The 19,966-nt window shown below is 38.3% G+C and overlaps 1 protein-coding gene across 3 annotated transcripts in view; it reads right to left on the bottom strand.

The window, feature by feature from the left end:
- The window catches only part of SYNPO2 (synaptopodin 2), a 181,449-nt gene that overhangs the window by 105,621 nt on the left and 55,862 nt on the right, over positions 1-19,966 (bottom strand). The window contains exon 1 of one of the 3 annotated variants that reach the window (XM_072810461.1): positions 18,725-18,822. The exons of the other annotated variants lie outside the window; for them this stretch is intronic. Coding sequence (XP_072666562.1) covers positions 18,725-18,778 — 54 coding nt within the window. The 5' untranslated portion in view covers positions 18,779-18,822. Of the gene's footprint in view, positions 1-18,724; positions 18,823-19,966 lie in introns of those variants that run through there. 3 annotated transcript variants of the gene reach the window in all.

Below are 19,966 nucleotides of genomic sequence, written 5' to 3'. Positions count from 1 at the left end.
GAGATTATTGGAAAAACTCAGGAGTAATCATCCACACTTTTATTGCTTTAGATGAGCATATGGAGAGAGAGATAAAGAGAGACAGAGAGACAGACAGAGAGAGAGAGAGAGATAAAACCTGTTTCATTGTGTGACAAATTTTTATTGTAACTATAATTATCATTCTTCCTTTAATTCTTCATTCCCAAGCCCACAAAGCACTAATATTGAAACCTATTTAGGAAATTCTTTGGAATTTGCAACAAACTTCCAAGGTTAAATTTAGGATTCAAATCTCCATGATTGGTCCATGAAGTGAAAAGGATGGAGAGTGATGATTTGAGGGAGCTGCTTTCCTTTGATGCTTTGATGTGGGTGGGGATGGGATATACAACTCGATGCTGCAATTAATTCCTCATTCCCAGGGAAAATATACTCCTTGTCTTTTCATAAAAACAAGAGATTCTGTATTACCAATAACCTTATAGTCAATACATCTCAGCATTACTTACTGATGAACAAACATATCCTAAAATCCTTTGAATAGATATATATTGTGTAGGATCAAAATGTCATCTGTCCTGTAACATAAAAATTGGTGCCTTGGGGAAACATGTCTTTTAAATCAAAATTGAATGTAATCTGACCTTGGAATGCAGAAACACTGGTCATTTTTCCCCCGTATGGAAAACCCTTGGCGGCTGGTAGAGCATTCTAGGATTTAACCCTCAAAAATTCAAGGGGGAGCAATTTGAGGGAGAATTTCAACTTTTCTTCTAACACAGTCGTCTTGCTTGTAGAAGAGAAATGATGACTGAAGCAGTCTATCTGAGATGGTTGAAGATTGCCAGACTAGGTGTGAAGAATTTTCTATAGTTTCCCTCCACTTGTGCAACTGTGGGCAAGTTGCAGAGCAGAGCTGTTTGGGATCCTGATCTCACAGTCTTATACTTTTTGACCCTCTCTCCTCCATTTCCCACCCCCTCTCCTACCTGCCACAAGGTCCTAAGAGGTAAACAAAGTTACCTAAGATTGCAACTTATTGTGTAGGACCTTATGCCTCCCAAGCAAGTATAAAATTTTATTAAATAACGGACCCATCAATTAATTAACTTGGTGTACAAAGTCAAAGAAAGGCATATTTTCTATTTAAAATCAGAGGATTCAAAGTAATATGACATATCTCAAAATCCTGGAGATGAATTTCGCTTGCACTTTCCTCATGTTAACTAACATGCACCCCCCACCCCTTACACACACCACATGTTTTCAAACCAACATTCTGATTTGACTATTTGGATGGGTAATGGGGACTAATGGGAATATACCACACACTTTTCTGAGACATGAAAAAAATAAAAAACAATGCCTACTATTCAAGAATGCTAAGAGTAAATTTCAAAGTGCCTTCAAAACTAAAAGTTAAAGCAGAATGAATGTCAAAGAACTGCTGAGGCTGAGAAAGGATGCACGACTTGCCAAAAGTCCAAAGTTCAACAAGCAGCTCTTTGATGTGACTAGAGAATTAGCTCATTTCTGCATTGTGTTCACTACATAAGTGGAAGTGTTTTTCCACAAGAAAAGAGGCAGCAGGCTTTTTCCCATCAGGCTCTGACAGGAGTGAACAGCCCTGGGTTCCAGTTCAGGCTCTGTGACCTCGTTTGTGATTGAAACAAGTCTTTGCCCATTTCTGGTGGTCCTTCCCATCTGCAAAATAGGAGCAATAACAAACTCACTGACTCATTCACAGGTCTGTTGTGAAAATAACATGGGTTAATGGGTATGGAAGGGCTTTAAAAAGATTCAAAGATGTAAGCCATTTTATTACGTAGTAAAAGAATCTGGATTGAGACTTTCTGACACTCCTTAGGCCTCATCATCAACTATGATAAGCACCATTCTTTCCATTAGACGTCCTTAATTAATAGAATAGCTATCATGTATTTAGTGTGTCACATGGGGGCGCCTGTGTGGCTGAGTCGGTTAAGCATCCTAGTCTTGATTTCGGCTCAGGTCATGATCGCAGGCTGGTGAGATCAAGCTGAGTGTAGAGCCTGATTAGGATTCTTTCTGCCTCTCTCCCTCTGCTCCTCCCCTTCGTGCTCTCTCAAATAATAAAATAATAAATAAAATAAAATAAAATAAAATAAAATAAAATAAAATAAAATAAAATAAAATAATAAAATAAATAAAATAAAATAAATAAAATAAAATAAAATAAAATAAAATAATAAAATAAAATAAAATAAAATAAATAAAATAAATAAAATAAAATAAATAAAATAAAATAAAATAATAAAATAAAATAAAATAATAAAATAAAATAAAATAAATAAAATAAAATAAAATAAAATAAAATAAAATAAAATAAAATAAAATAAATAGTGTGTCACATGAACAGAGCATTTAACAACCATCTTTGATATAGGGTTATTACTTCAGTCTCTACAGATGATGAAAGGGATTAAATGGCTTTCCAAATCATAATTCTGATAGATGGAGGAGCTGGGGTTTGAATGCAGATCTGATCCCCAAGCACACACTCTTACATACTTGGTCATACAGACCAAAGGCCAGAGAGATATGAAACCTGGCCCGATTTCATGGGAGGGGTGTGTTGATGGACACCAGCCTACTTTCTCCTTCTCTTCACTAACTCTCAAGAGCCTTTTAAATCAGAAGCATCTGGTATCCCTGGGTGGCGCAGTGGTTTGGCGCCTGCCTTTGGCCCAGGGTGTGATCCTGGAGACCCGGGATCGAGTCCCACGTTGGGCTCCCGGTGCATGGAGCCTGCTTCTCCCTCTGCCTGTGTCTCTGCCTGCTTCTCTCTCTCTCTCTCTCTGTGACTATCATAAATAAATAAAAATTAAAAAAAAAAAAAACAACTTTAAATCAGAAACATCCTGGGTGCCTTGGTGGCTCAGTGGTTGAGTGTCTGCCTTTGGCTCGGGGTCCTGGGGATCCTGGGGATCAAGTCTGGCGTCGGGCTCCTGCAGGGAGCCTGCTTCTCCCTCTGTTTATGTCTCTGCCTCTCTGTGTCTCTCATGAGTATATAAATAAAAGCTTAAGAACAACAACAAAATCTATTGAATTACAGATCCTCACCTTTAAAAAATATACAAATTTCCAAGTAAGGCCCTGCTTCCCTTTTGTTATCCCATCTATTCCTCTTCCACATGGTTGCCAGATTAATATTTCTCAAACCGTTTTTTTTTTCTTTTTTCCATTCTTGATCTTGACCTCTTAAGGTAACTCTACTTTATCTATGAAATGAAGCTCAAATGCTTTGCATGATAGTCACATCTTTGTAACATCTGGATTTAAGCAGACTTTCTAAATACATCTCCTATCTTTGTCTACTTGACCCTGTTGGGCAGACTGGTCTTCCTACTGCTCCTCTATATATAACGCTTTATAGATTTTTATCTCTGAACTGGGCTCAAGTCCTTTCTCCCCCCTTAGAATGCTTTCATGTTCTCTGCTTCTCTCATCCAATTCCTCCACTGAAGAAGGCCCAATTCAATTCTTGCCTTCCTAAGAAGCTTCCCTGGTTATCTCAGTTCACAGTAAGATAGATGGGAAACAGACACTGTCAATCTGCAGCTACCACTGCCTCAGGACTCATGCACCATCTAAATGCACATGGTTGTGGGACGCTCTGTATGGTGGAATTGAGGCATTTAACATTTCATATGTGAATATCTAAACTTCCCATTATGTTATACCTTCTCTGAAGATGGAAGCAGTTTGGCCTGATGATAAGAACATGAGGACTAGAGCCAGACTGTTTGGGTTCAAGTCATCACTTCCTACCTGTGTGATCTTGGGCAACGTATTTGCCTATGCATCAGTTTCCTCATCTGTAAAACTGAGAACAATATCATACTTCTTTCATAGACTTATTGTGAGGGTTAAATATATGTAATATATTTTACATATTAATATATGTAAGGTGCTTAGACAATGCCTGGCACATAGTATGTACTTTGGAATTGTTATTTCTCCTTGCATATGTCCCGGTATATAGAAATAGATATATAGAGAGATATACATAGATAAAGATATATCCATACACAATATTGATATATATATATACATATATCTCACATATAATATATATATATATAAAAGGACAGTTGATCAACTAACCAATTAATCTGGGGAATATAGAAATATAGATATATTCTATTTCAAGAATATAGATATGTTCCCCTCTAGCTCAGATTTATGCCTAGGTTTGCTTCAGGTGCTCATTCTTCTCTTCCTGACTACACATAAGTTTTCTTCTAGGACAGAGAGATGGGCTACACACTTAGTTTCAGACAAGACTTTCATTAGCATAGTAATGCCCATTTTTAGTTGAATATACTTTCACATTTAAGACATACACATTCCCCACATGGCAATGATGAGTCTATATAAAATTATAATACAAATTGTATTATAATTTGTGTTTAGTTTGGAAATAAGGCCTAGGACTTTCCTCATGAATAATGTTTAAGTTTAAAGTCTAAAGTTAAAAAAAAATAGAGGAAAAAAAAAACTGGGGAAAAGGCTTCACTGTTGAATAATGAAGACATTTAAGGCATCTGTAGGCAAAGTATCAGTTTTTAAAACATCTTTTTTTTCTTTTAAAGATATGTATAGACTATAAGATACAATTATGTGGAAATCCATATATTTACATATTTTTAAAAATGGAAATAAAACTGTGATTTTATTAGCAAGTGAAACCTGTGTGAAAAGAGCATATGTAGTTGGTAGGTAACGCTAAAGAGAAGGTAGGTACAGGATCTGAAGAGAGATGAGCAGTCACTGTGTAGACAGATGTGGGCTACATTTCAGGAGGGATGAGCACCTGGTAGGAATCCTGCATTCTGGGAAGACAGAGGGGGAAAGGAGGCCAGTGACAGGGATTCTGCTCTATCTTTTTACACTCTGATCCATTCCTCACCAAGTCCAGAGGGGTCCAGCTTTGTTAGAGGAAGATTCACTGGAGAGGACCAAAGGAGATAACCTTCCCTGATCCTCTATGGACCTCATCAGCACTCAGTCTCATGCTTGCTTATGATCTTCACTTTGGTGATCCTTGGTAGTATATATTAATTCCTAGGAATCTATAATAAGTACAGTGGTTTTGCAGTTACACATACAAATTATGAAACTATAACAACATATTCTATATGGTACAAAGTGTTAAAGCCTCATGATGTGTACATTTACGACCAATTTTTAATTTTCAAGAAGAATGCTGTAGTTAGAGAAAGGCTGGGTCCTGCAGTGTCTCTCCTTTTTCCTACCTGAAGTTCATACTTCCACCAATCATTTCGAAGAACCTTCTGCCTTTAATTGTTAGCACATTGAAATGGCCTGTGAATGTTTAATGAGCACCTATCCTGTCCAAGTGTGATGAAGCCGTAAGAGGGAAGTACAAGATATTACAGAGCCTTAAACCAATGGTGTGCCCATTTAAAGCTTCAAATTAGAATGAAAAAAAAAAAAAAAACCTGCTTCATATTACCCTAAACTCTCAACACAGTTTGGATAATAAACCAAACATTTTAGCAGAAAATTAATAATCTGTTTATTTTTTATTGATTTATTATTTTTTTTGAATAATCTGTTTAAAATAATATGTGAGGGTTAAAAAAGGCTGTCTTCCTATCTCTCATTACACTTCCACTAAGTAAAGTTCGAAGGTCACTTCTGCTGGTAATGCTAATGGAACCACAACATTGTTTTCTTTCTTTTCACATGAGATTCTTCCCAGGGGACATATTTAAAGAGAAGAATGTGGGCTTTGCTGAATTCTGAGTTAGAATTCTGACTTTACAACCTTCAATCTGTATAATTTTGGGAAGATTATTCAATCTCTCTGAACTTCAGTTTTCTCCATTATCGAATTGGGATAATAATAATTCCTGCTACAGTTGGTAAACAATTAGGAATAAAGCTTTATAAAGCACCTGGCACAAGGCCTGATAGATAAAGCACTAATAGTATATTTTAGTATCATCGTTGAAAAATACCAAGTTCTCATTTGCTGATGACTGGTATATATATATATATTCATGAAGAATGTGCTAATGTGGAAAGATGAATTAAATATCTATCATCCAATGTGATTAATTAAAATACCAACAAGAACAACTGAATGGTATGATTTAAAACTCATGTTTACAGATTGCTATTACATTTTTTCTAACATTTTCACCAATCTGCAGTCTTACTGGAATGGAATTCATATATAAAATCAATCAGGTAATTCAGAATACATAATTACAGGTAAAGTGGATTCAGACAGTACATCCCCTTTTTTCATAAATTAAAATATTTACTCTTGGAAATTGTATAAGTAAAAAAATAAAGACACAAAGGACAGCCATTTCACTGAATTTCACTATCAGGAGAAGGAATCATACATACGTGTGGTAAGTGAAGTCTTGATGAATTTATCTACCTCTTTCCATTTAAAATGTTTACTTTCTGGCTAGGCATCTTGTATATTTAATCTGTTATCTATCTTAATAATCCTTGAAATACTGAAGGGGGATTTCCAGTTCCTACTTGTACTTTTTCCAGGGCAGGGAGGTGGGGACCTACGATTTCCTCTTTCATCCCTCTTCACTGGCTCTTGGATCAGGGGGATGAGCGCCCTTCCTATTTGTTGAGACTGGGAAGAGGTACTGAGCTAGTCTAGATGAAGTCAGCCCCCTCTGGTTCTTCCTACTCTCAAGATCCCTTACTCAGGATGCATTCTCAGCTAATCCTTGTGAGAAGTTTGAAAAAAATGGGCTCTCTCCAGCTTTGCCTGAGACTGGGCAAGGAAGTTTAATCCTGGGGTGAAATATTAAAGGAGCTCGTTATGGCCATACATCCTCAAATTCACTTTAGTTTAGTTTGTTTTTTTAAGTTTATATTTGAATCTTCATCTGTTTCCTATTTTTTGTTTCTCGGTTGTTTCCAATCTCAAGAATAGATACAATTTGCATTTTGTAAGGAAAAAACCCTAAGTCCTAGAAGTAACATCTGTAGCTCAAGGTTATGCAGCTAGTGAAGAGCTGACTTAGAATTTCAGCCCTCGTCTACTTTATCACATAGCAGAGTTTCTTTTCAGGTCATAATGCTGCTTTCTTTCTGTTGAGCAATAAAGGTAATCATTACGGCAATAATGAAAGTCCTGGCCCTATTCTGAAGCCACAGATTTTCACAGTTGGGTCCCAGCAAACTTGCTGTCTCTTCACGTATTCCTACGTCACAGAGAGTATCTGCTCTGAACCTCCCTCAGTACACACTGTGTCTGCACGAGCTAAACACACAGAGAATAAAATGGGCCACAGGATTATCCAGGCCATAATGTCAATCAACTCCTCCGGCCAACAGTCTCATTGGTCAGGACAAGTGGTTCTTTATTTATGTATACAATATCAGAAAAGCTTCGAATGTCTTTATACTTGCTTAAAACTTTCTCCTGTACAGAAATAGACCAGAAGACTTAATAGTGTCTGGTTATATTCCTTTTACAATATTCAAGTATCTTCCTCCTTTTTCACAACCAAGCTAGTTTACAGCCCTGACTTTTGGGGACACAACTTTGTATTAACTATACTTAACTACATTAACTATATTTTTAAATTTTCTGTATTCTTGATGCTCTGACATCTGAGGTTTTACCACTAGCAGAGGCTGCCTTCCCCAGGTTAGCTAATTCCCAGAGATAGTAAACAACTTGCTTTGCCTTTGAGCAAACCTTTGATGTCCAAACCAACCAATCTAGAGTTCAAAACCCCTTTTCCTCCTCTGTCTGGCACTCCAGGAAGAAATATTCCTTTGCTCTAATTATCTCAAGGCCAAGCACCAGACAATAGGGACTATTCCTCCTTCCCCCATCACCATAGCCCACAGCACACATATTATTCAAACTATCCAACCCTAAAACTGTTCACCTTCCCATGCCCATTCCCTACCTGGAAAACCACACTAAAGGCTTTTGCCCACACCCTCCCCTCTCTCCTTCTGCCTCCTAACCAACCCTGGTTCTTCCACTGTGGCCCTTCATGGCTTGGTGTGGCCCCTCCTCTTAGGAACTGTAACAAACTATCTTTTTTTTTTTAATTTTTTTTTAATTTATTTATGATAGTCACACAGAGAGAGAGAGGCAGAGACACAGGCAGAGGGAGAAGCAGGCTCCATGCACCGGGAGCCCGACGTGGGATTCGATTCCGGGTCTCCAGGATCGCGCCCTGGGCCAAAGGCAGGCGCCAAACCGCTGCGCCACCCAGGGATCCCACAAACTATCTTTTTAATGGTGATTGTCTCCTGATTAGTTGGCCACACTAATCCTGGGTACCTTTAAAAAAAAAATAATCTTGTATAAGGAAATCCTGGGTACCTTTTAAAACAATCTTGTACCCTTGCAAATAGCAAAAGAGCATTGCAACCATAATTTTAATACATTTGCCTATTTTATAGCAAGTTATACTCTGAAAACTGTAGTATTACAAATTAATGAAATGATAATTTTCTAGACTTCTTTAGAAAAATAATACTATTGAAACAAGGGTTTGAAGGTTGTTTGCTTTTGCAATTTCTTTTAATGGAATGCTATGTTTCCCAAAATTGATTAAATGCATTTGATAACGGTTTAGAGTGAAAACAATCTGAAGCCGCCTGGTTGCCTCACAGCTTCAGATGGAACTTTTCAGTAAGCCTCACATGAAGGCAGTAATTATTTTCATTATAAAATATTTTGAAAATGGAATGAAGCCAGAATCAAGCAAACTTAATATAATTTTGATGTATATTCTAAAGGAAAAATACAAGGTAATGAGGATTAACTCAATAATACATGTAAAAGTATCTCACTAGATGGCCAACATGTAATAGTATTTAAAATAAATTTTTTCCCTACCACTGTGTCTGCAAGAGCACTCAACTAGACTCATGTTGCATTTTACTGTTTGTTTTTTTTAAGATTTGTATTTATTTATTTGAGAGAGAACAAGCAGAGAGATGGAGAAGCAGAACCTTGGGATCATGACCTGAGACAAAAGCAGCCACTTAACTGACTGAGCTACCCAGGCACCCTTCGTGTTGCTTTTCTTAAATTTATTTATTCCTGAGAGACACAGAAAGGCAGAGACATCTGCAGAGGGAGAGGCAGGCTCCCATGGGGAGCCCGATGAGGGACTCCATCCCAGGACCTGAGACCATGACCTGAGCCGAAGGCAGATGTTCAACCACTGAGTCCCTTAGTTCAACCACTGAGCCCCTCAGGCGTCCCTCGTGTTGCATTTTAGAAGGAAGACACCTTACCAAAAACTTACAGCAGTCTTTCAGGGTTAGGGCAGTATTTCTCAACCTTTTCTCATAGTCACTTCCTAAAGAATCTTTTTTTCCTATTTTGCCCCCATTCCCATGAAATGCTAGTATTACAGATCTACTATATACCTGTGTTGTACTATGACCCTTTGGGGGTCCATAAATCATTATAATACCTAAGGTATATTTTAGCCCCACTCCAAGAACTAATTTTCTCCCCTGTGAGGGGGTATCACCCCACTGATAACCAGTGAGGATATATGTTCAGGGTTGCCACTGGTTCTGAACCCTGGCGGCACATGAGAACCATCCCAAAGGCTTTTAGTTACCAAGTCCCCACTGAGCGATTTTTATGTCATTTGTCTGAGATGGGACCCAGGCGTTGTTATTTAAAACTTTCCAGGGGGTTGGATAAAAAAAGATCCTCAAAAAGAGGACAAGTCTAAGTGCTTACTCCATGCGTTGAACTGGAGTAATGACAAACCAAATGACATAGTATGTTTACAATTTAACTTGATTATAAATTTCCATATGAGAATGCCTGGTGGCTCAGCAGTTCAGAGTGTGCCTTCAGCCCAGGGCATGATCCTGGAGTCCTAGGATCGAGTCCGATGACATTGGGCTCCCTGCATGGAGCCTGCTTCTCCTTCTGCCTGTGTCTCTGACTCTCTCTTTCTCTGTCTCTCATGAATAAATAAATAAAATCTTTATAAATAAATAAATAAATAAATTTCCATGTATCAAGTCCTTCACGCTGTAATAAAAAGAAAACTTGTATATTTGTATGGATTCCCCATGTACAGTCAGAAGATGGATGTAGTGGAGAAAATACTTCTAGAATAAGAAGAGAAAGTGAGCAATGGTCACAATTCCATGAACATGGCATTGAAAGAAGAAAACCCCCCTTTTTCATTTTGGGGTCAGCACAGGGATGTTACCTGGGCCTAAGAATACTGGCAGGAGAGCACTGTTTGCCCTCTGATCCCAGGAGGGCCTATTTTGGTAGAACAGTAGTTTTCAAAGTGTAGACCTTAGAATTCATTAGAAATGCCAATTATCAGACCTTACCCCATACCTCCTGAGTTAGAAATTTGGGGGGTGTGGGGACAGTGTGGTTTAACAAGCCTTCCAGGTCACTGCAACACACTCTGGAGTTTGAGAATCACTGTGGTAAAACCTGGCAATCAAGTACTTTATGACCCAATCATTTCTTTTTCTTTTTTTTTTTTTTTAAGATTTATTTACTTATTTGAGAGAGAGAGACAGCAAGCTGGGGGGTGGGAGAGGAGGCACAGAGGGAGAGGGACAAGCAGACTTCCCACTGAGTACAGAGCCAGACTTGAGGCTGGACTTCTGGACCCTGAGATCATGACCACGGCCTAAATCAAGAGTTGGATGCTTAACCAACTGTGCCACCCAGGGACCGCCCTAACCACTTCTTTTCTTCTCAAGAGAATTTACTTTTCATTCCTATTACTAATTTTTATTCTATACTTAATTAATTTGTTATTAATTCTTATAAATAAGAATCGTAACAACCTGGATAGATTAGTGCAATCAGCTGACTTTAAAAGTTCTATTTTCATAAACCACAATTGGTTACATTAAACCAGACAGAGGTCTAAACTGACCACTCTGAACCTCTCTTTAAACAAACTCTACAGAGAGGGAGGGGGGAAATTGAGGTGTTTTTTTGTTTTTGTTTTTTTTTTGCTTATAGGGTTAACTAGTCAAACAACTTTCCTTTTGGACCATTACAGATATGTAAAATTCCTTATGTTTTGCTGAAAATACCAAACATTAGTCAGACCTAAAGCTAGAGTGACATTAAACAAAAAGCAGTTTAGACTACGATGATAATGGTATCCCATCTCTTGGTATTATTTAAATCATGCCAATTCCACCACCTACACTGTCCTTCTAAAGTTATATAAATACAATAATATGGAAGTACTTCCTACTAGAACTTAAAACATCCCACATGCTAGAATTAAACTGTTCCATCCCCTTAAGTTGTTTTCATTGTTGTTTTAATTTTATACATAGTTCAAAACTGCCCTGTAACACAAGAATAAATCCTAAAGCAAAAGTGTGATGATTATTTCTTCGGGGCTGGGACTTAAAAGAACACAGATTCCGTTCTCACAGGGCAGAGAGAGCAGAAGGCCACAGAGGATAAAAAGCAGAATGTGAGACAATAAACTTATTTCAGGTGGCTTTAATCAAACGGAGGAGGACTGAGGAATGGAAAGCCATCTTCCTCCTCTATACTTCAAGAGGAAATGCTGCTTTAAATAAGGCTCAGGTTGTTGACGTGAACGTGCTTAGAAACGAAGATCGTATGGGAATCCAGGCATAAAAACAAAGTGCTGTGTCAGATTTGCTATGTAGCTTAAAAGAGAAGGCTGCAACACATTACATGTCTCATTGCCCATAAAAGGTAATATAACTCGGCTTGTGACCTTATTGTTCAAATATACGTTGTGCCTGAGTGCCTGATGTAAACCATTTCCCCCTCTGGCTGTAAAAGAGATAATACAGAGATGATGGAGAAGTTTATCGCCAGAGACTCTGAAGTTAGTAGAATTAAGTCAGTCTGCTTAAAGATTAATTAAACCAACTGGAAGCCTAGTAAGAATGTGATTTTTTTAAAAACCTGAAACCCCAGGTTTTAGATAGCAAAAAAAAAAAAAAAAAAAAAATTTCATCCTCATAGAACAGAGAGATGAAGAAGGGTATTTGTTCAGGATTTTTAGCTATGCAAGAGCTAGACAATCAACTCAGTACAAAATCGATCAACTCAAAGTACTTGACCCAAAAGTCCTAGCCTAAGTGGATTTCTGATTTTTACAGAAAGATAAAAGCATTTTATTGATTTTATTCTTGAAATACTAATAGAATTTTCTTTATACTTTATATAAGTGATTTAGAAAAGAGAACGTGCTAAATTATTTCATAATGGATTTGCAACATTAGAGAGAAATTATGACACTAACACACTTTAGTATAACTTTCTAGAATTTTACAATCTTCAACAACATAAATGAAGGCATAAAATGTATTGTAGAAATTTGAATAAAATTTAAAGAACATAAAAGGAATAACTGATTATACTTTAATTTTGTAGTTAGAATGCAACGGAGAGTGAGCAATGATATATAGGGTTCATATAGGAAGGCAGAGCCTAAGTCAGGATCTGATTGCCAGACTGTAACATCCTTTGACAGCTATTCTCTTCTTTTTGGCTGGCAATTTTCTAACACTGGATCACAAAAAGAATGAGAAACTCAGTGACCTCTCCTAATCATCTGTCAGCTGTTTTCCAAAGAGCATTGGAGTTTACCGAACAGCACATCTTGTATCCTCATTTGGCAAGAAAGTGTTATCTTTGCCTGATGTATTATCTTTCTTTCTAATGTCAGATCTCACACAGAAAATAAAACCCATATACACAACAGCAGAACACATATTTTTAGGGTTATACATCTGGATCTACTTACAGTATTTTATGTGGGGAACTTTCTGCATGGAAGCTGCTTTGTGTGCCTAGCCTTCCCTTTTCCTTTTCTTTCAGTCTCTGCCTCTGATTATCTTGGTAGATGACCACATGATCTCAAACTGCCTTTATCTACAATGACCGACAACAGACACATCTTGCTTTCTCCAGATATCTTCTGATCAGTGTTTTTTAAGAAAGTGTTATGCTCTTCAGTCAAATAGCTGCTTTCAAACCAGCTATAAGAAACTTGGGAGAGAGAAATTGTTGACTATTTTGATTCCATTTTATGTAACACTCTAATTCTCAATGCAGTCTATCATGGCATTTTGGAAGATAGCTAAATAGGAGAATTTGAGGCATATCATCTTGCTTTTTAAAACCTGTGTAGTGGGGTGCCTGGGTGGCTCAGTCAGTTAAATGCCTGCCTTCAGCTCAGGTGATGATCCCAGGGTCCTGGAATCTAGCCCAGAGTTGGGGCTCCCTGCTCGGTGGGGAGTCTGCTTATCTCTCTCCCTCTGCCCCTTCCCTCTGTCCTCTCTCTCTTTCGCTCTCTCTCTCTTGCTCTCCCTCTCCCTCTCTCAAAACAAAACAAAAACAAAAACAAACAAAAACAAACCTGTGTAGCAACTACCTTGGAATATCATGTCTTAGTTTCTAGTATCTTTAGCTAATAGATATGAATAACACATCTTACTTTCTTGTCCCAAGTAACATATGTTTCGATGTATACTAACTACTTTGCAAGAGAAGCTAAAGATATATATATATAAAGTCATTGCAAGGTATATTTGAGAGTAGTTCAAATCTATTTCCAATGTTATTAATTCAAGTCTTTTTTTTTTTTAATTGTGCAGTTTTAGTTTTAGAATTTCTTTTTTTTCTTTAACCCATCTTGTTTTGGGGACAATTGCAAAGATTTTTATGGTGGATGATTTGTTTCTATCAATATTCTCCTTTGGTAACACTACACTGATTTTGGAACCTAGATTGATACATACTAAAACATCTTGTGTCAGAATTCTCTGTGCTCTTTGTATATTTTAAAAACATGATCCTTCTGCAAAAGAGAAATGGAGAGGAAATACGAAATTAAAGGACAATATGGCTTTAAAATATAGTCAGAATACACTACTATCAAAAATTCTGGTAGGGGCAAATAATAATGGCTTATATTTCTTGAATCCTTACTCTGTGCTGGACAGAGCATTAAGTATTATATATTCATTATCATTTAATAAATAGCAATTCCAGGAGACTGGTACCTAAATTGTGTCTATTGCTTGTTTTATGAAGAAGCTGAGGTTTAGGGGTGCCTGGGCTGGGCATCTACCTTCTGCTTGGGTCATGATCTCGGGGTCCTGGGATCAAGCCCCACATTGGGCTCCTTGCTCAGCAAGGAGTCTGCTTCTCCCTTTCCTGCTCCCTTTGCTTGTGCTCTCTCTCTCTCTCTCTCACTCTCTCTCTCTCTGTTAAATAAATAAAATCTTAAAAATAAAGAAGAAGCTGAGATTTAAAGCAATTAATCAAATTTATACACCAGTAAATGGTAAGGCAGGACTCAAACACAGTTCCTCCTGACTTCAGTGCTCTCTCTCTTATCTGTAGTGCCCTAAATCCCTCCTCGATGATGTACAGTTTTTGATGTTAACTCAAACTCCCTCATAATTTATTTTTCAGGCATCATAAATAACTATTTGGTCTACTTACAAAGGCTTCAAAGGCCTAAATAAGCCAATTATTTCCTTGTCCAAGGACATAAGTTGTCAAAATTTCTCTACTCAAGAATAATAATATGGTAAGCAGGATGGATAAAACTTATACACTTGTATTACTATCCTTGTAATTGTTATTATTATGGTTGGTAAAACATGGCCTTAGCTATCACTATAAAGTAGGACTTAACTATTGTCAAGTTTGAATCAGCATAAAAGTTAGTGACTAGCCCAACCTACTTTCAGCTAAGATATGTTGCTGTTTGAGTCAAGTTGCTATGCTACTCCCAAGAGTATGTGTCCTGTCCTGTCCTTTGTTTACGATGAAGGGTCAATGTTTCTTTTTCACTGTAAATAGCCCAAAAAGAATGGAGGCGTTAGCTAAAAAGCTGGGAGTGGGTAACTGTCTTGATTTGCCCAGGACTTATGGGTTTCCTAGGAAGCAGGACCTTTGGTTTAAAATTGGGATAGTCTGAGGCAACTGGAACACATCAGTACTAGGAGATGACTTGTAATTTCAATAGTTCTTCCATGACAGCACCAATCTATCCTCAAGTACCCTAAACATGCCCTTGATTTGACACGGAAAAGCTTTCTAAATCAGGCCTAGATGGTCAAAGTAAAGCGAACATCGGAGGGAAAAAGCTTAAAGATAAATACTTCCTTGCCTGTAGTAGGAATTCCAATATTGAAATGTGGTGTCACAGTTTACACTTTAACATATTAAAAAATACAATAAGATCTGTCCTAAGCATTATTACTCCATCAGAAATTAGGTTGTACACAAACTTGGTGCTACTTCCACATGTTTATGGCATTGCCAACTACATGACTCCCAAGTAATGCTTTGCTAACACTCACATCTCAATGTTGAGCATTTCTCCTGCAAACGTAACTCCGGCAATGTTGACTTGGCTCAAGACATTTCTAAACTCCTTTCAAAATTGCCTTTAGAGTCAGATTTATTTAATTTACTGCCCATCCTCAATTTTTATGAACATGGCATTAGGAACATGGATTATTTCCCTTATTTGCCATATACAGTTCCGAATAACTTCATTTTTTCCCCTAAAACCAAACTCCTGCCTTAGAGGGCAATGTATTCAACTCCTGATGTTGACATGAGCTCTGACAGCATTGCTTCAATCAATGGCAGCACGTTGTGTTGAGAAGACGACTCCAATTTTAAAAGAGAGCAATTTTGGAGTTATAAGCTCTATGTGATTGTTCCTTCTCCACCAAGTCACTCGGGTTAACTTAAAGTCACATCAGCTAAAAAGCCTGTGACTTTAGCGCTCATCTTTAGCCCAGACCTCAATGTTGTCGTGTTACATCTCGATCTAGGTAGGTTTCCTTTCATGGTATCCGCTCAAAAAATGAGCCCCTCACTGGAATCTTGCTATGTGTCCTCCTCTAAAAATTACTCTTCCCCTCAGGGCTGCTGTATTTACCTCTAAGATATAGGGCAACTAACTTGCAGTTGCTTCATGGGAGAATCAGGGGACAGGATTGGTTGTGTGAAGTCCCTTTAGGTAGACTTGTCAAACGCATCATCCTCTAACAGAAGGAGGTTTTTCAACATTAGCACTACTGACGTTTTAGATTGGATCATTGTTTGTGGTGGGGGCCATCCTGTTTATCGTAGTAGGTTTAGCAGTATCTGTGGCCTCTATAGACTAGATGCTAGTTGTGACAACCAAAAACATCTCCACTCGGGACGCCTGGGTGGGTCAGTGGTTGATTGTCTGCCTTTGGCTCAGGGCGTGATCCTGGAGTGCAGGGATCGAGTCCCACATTGGGCTCCCTGCATGGAGCCTGCTTTTCCCTCTGCCTGTGTCTCCGCCTCCCGTGAATAAATAAATAAATAATCTTAAAAAAAAATCTCCACACATTGTCAAATGTCCCCCTCTAGGGCAAAATCACCCCTAGTAGGGAGCCATCAGCTTTATGCTCCACAAGGAACATAAAGATATATTGTTTCCTTTTTTTAAGAATTTATTTATTTATTCATGAGATACACAGAGAGAGAGGCAGAGACAGAGACATAGGCAGAGGGACAAGCAGACTCCCTGTGGGGAGCCTGATGTAAGACTTGATCCCAAGGCGCCTGATGTATTATTGTTTCTATGGAATTTTAAGTAATACACTTTATGCTGAGCCAGATTAAACCTTACTTAGTTTGTAAGGAAAAAGACCTTCACGTTTAAACCCAATGAAAATATATTTTACTCAATTAATTAATATGACAACATCTATACTTAGAAAAACAAATGCTGTGCTTTCCCAGTGAAACACTAACCACATACACCAGGCAGAAAGGTGTCCATTCATTTTTTCATTTCACTAATATTTACTGAACATCTACCAAGTGAGACACCACACTGGGCACTAGGGTTGTTACACGGGTGAACAAGTCAGACAGGACACCTGCTCTCAAGAAAGCTACAATGAGCGAGTAAGGGAGATGTAAATAACATTGTGAAATACACACTATGCCACAACAGGTGATAGGGTAGTGTATTAGCCATGTTTTTATTTTCTATATTTTATAATGTTCTGATATTTTGGTGGGGGAAGGGGTTTGCTGGCTGGAGACAAGACTGCCCCTCCAAGAGCTAGTTAAATCCTAAAATGACCAACAGCATGCCTGACAGCATTCCTTTCATATGCAAGCCAACCTACCCTGAGTTGGAAACGACCTCCTGTAACTAACCCTCACCCTACAAGCCAAGATTTCTCCCACCCTAAATCAATCAGAAAATGAGGACAACCCTTATGCCCCAAAACCCACTGGAATAATTCAAACTAACCAATCCTAAACTGTTTGGTCTGCTGGCCTAATCTTGCTATCTTGCAATCCTAAACCTTTTGCATGTTTTTTTCCAAGCAAAACACAAAGAAGGCTGTGACCTATGCCTGCTCCTCAGTGTTTTTTGCATCCTGACCAATAAGAGTGCTTCCCCATGTGGCTACGCATGTTGTGGCATGTCCCTTCCTCCCTGGAAATGTAAGAAATAAGAATCTTCTTTTAATGGCATTAGCCTCTCCATGGTGCCACCCAGTCACCTCTAAAAATTAAAACCCCACAGGAACAATAACGGAGACAGCACAGAGAAAGGGTATCCTACTCCAGTCAAGGGGACCAGAAAAGCTTCCCTGAGGAAGGATTAGACTTAGGTGAATACACGGGGAATACATTTCATGAGAAGAGAAAACAATGTATAAAGGGCCATGAGTGACAACGTATAGCAGGAGAGTAGAAAGGCAGATCCACTCAGTGGTTCATCCTGAAGGCGCTAGAAATCAATAAATACTTAAATCACATGAATAACAGGATTTTATCTGTTTTATTAGGGAGATCCATTTGGCTGCATTGTGGGGGAACAGGTCTTAGTGGGGAAAGTTAGTAGGTTTTTAAAGCAATGTAGGAAAATATTGATAGTGTCCTCAATGAAATTGGTGACTGGGAATGAACAAGAGTTTATAAAAAGATGTTCAAGATGAAGAACTGAGCAGCGCTGCTGAACTGAAAGAAAGGAAGAGGAGGAAGTCAAGTTTTCTGGCTAAGGCAGATGCTCAACCACTGAGCCACCCGGACACCCTGCCAGTCTGCCACTTTGAAGTGCTCTGTCAGTGTATGTGAGTATGTATGCTTCTAGTTCCATCTCCTCTCCGTTTTTAATCACCTATAGGTTAGAAAATGTATTAGAATTATTTCCAAAATAAGAGTAAATTGGCTTCAAGTGATTACCTAAGGACGATCCCATGCATCAAGCATGAGAACTTAGTTTTCTTCTTTTATTCAACAAAGACAAATTGAATGCCTACTCTGTTTCACTGAGATAAAGAACCCAAGGGGAGAATCAGATTTGGGGGAGGTCTGGAAAGATAGGAGAGATGATGCTCTAGAGATAGAACATTTAAAATTCATATCTGAACAACTGAAAGTCATCTCTAAGAAATAGAAGTGGCAGCTATGAATGATGCAGGAAGCGTGAGCTGAAAGAAAGAAGAGTTCAGTTGGAAGCCAGAAAAATATCCACATTAACCAACAGGAAGAAGAAGAACCATCAGGGGAGACTGAGATAGAATGATCGGAGAAGCAGGAGAGCAAACTTTTGCCTGGAATTCTCAATCTTCCATCTTCACCCCATCATCACTAACTTATTCATCTGAAAAACTATTCTGTCAAGATTCTTCATTGAAAACTCACCTTCAAGCATTGCCTCTTTTGTGGTGCTTCCTCTGACTCAACCCAGGTAGGCATAAGGGTCCCTCCTCAGTTACAGTGTAGGTCTCGGCAGATGCACGTCTCCCTGATGGCAGAGACCGTTCTCACCATCATGTCCCCAGGCCAATAATGACACAGAGTAGGCATTCAATTTGTCTTTGTTGAATAAAAGAAGAAAACTAAGTTCTCATGCTTGATGCATGGGATCGTCCTTAGGTAATCACTTGAAGCCAATTTACTCTTATTTTGGAAATAATTCTAATACATTTTCTAACCTATAGGTGATTAAAAACGGAGAGGAGATGGAACTAGAAGCCTACATACTCACATACACTGACAGAGCACTTCAAAGTGGCAGACTGGCAGGGTGTTCGGGTGGCTCAGTGGTTGAGCATCTGCCTTTGGCTCAGGGTGTGATCCCAGGGTCCTGGGATCAAGTTCCACACTAGGCTCCCCACAGGGAGCCTGCTTCTCCTTCTTCCTATGTTTCTGCCTCTCTCTGTGTGTCTCTCATGAATAAAGAAATAAAATATTTTTTAAAAAAGTGGCAGAGTGGAGCACCTGTGTGACTCCGGTGGGTTAAGTGTCAGCCCTTCAGCTCAGGTTGTGTCACACTCCAGGGGTAGCCTGCTTCCTCCTCTCCACTGCTTGTGCTCTCTTTCTCAAATAAATAAATAAATAAATAAATAAATAAATAAATAAAATCTTTAAAAAATAAAAGTAAAAAAATAAAAGTGACAGCTTAAAAGTGAGAGAAAAGAAGCTAAAAAGCTTTGTATGTGGCAGTCTAGTGCCCTTCGGTATAAGTGCCAACACGTTCACAAATTTTAACACAATATAAATCAGAAAGTGATGCTCGTGTGCGAACATTGAGTCTCCAAGGAGGTTGAATTATGACAGGTAAAACTGAGTAAGTCAAGAACATAGGTGTACATTTTTGACAGATTCATAATACAATGGAAATTATTTTTAGTTTTTTGCTTTTAAGGCAAAGGTTATATAAATGTTAGAAAGAGTCAAGAAGTAAAGCGATTACGCATTTTAGCTGAGCTTCCAGTTATCTGGAATATGCACATTATGTGGAGCAGCTCATTCTCTAACAATGGGACTGCCCTATAAACAAGTTGCTGCCATATGTGGGTATGCATTACTCAGAATTACAGAATGGAATTTCTTGTCTTTCTCATTTATAAACTCATGAAGACAATGTTTATTACAAAAGCA

The sequence above is a fragment of the Canis lupus genome, chromosome 33 (assembly GCF_048164855.1).
Source record: "Canis lupus baileyi chromosome 33, mCanLup2.hap1, whole genome shotgun sequence".
Lineage (NCBI taxonomy): Eukaryota > Metazoa > Chordata > Mammalia > Carnivora > Canidae > Canis > Canis lupus.
The sequence above is the reverse complement of the archived record's forward strand: the minus strand, read 5'-3'. Positions and strand labels throughout refer to the sequence as shown.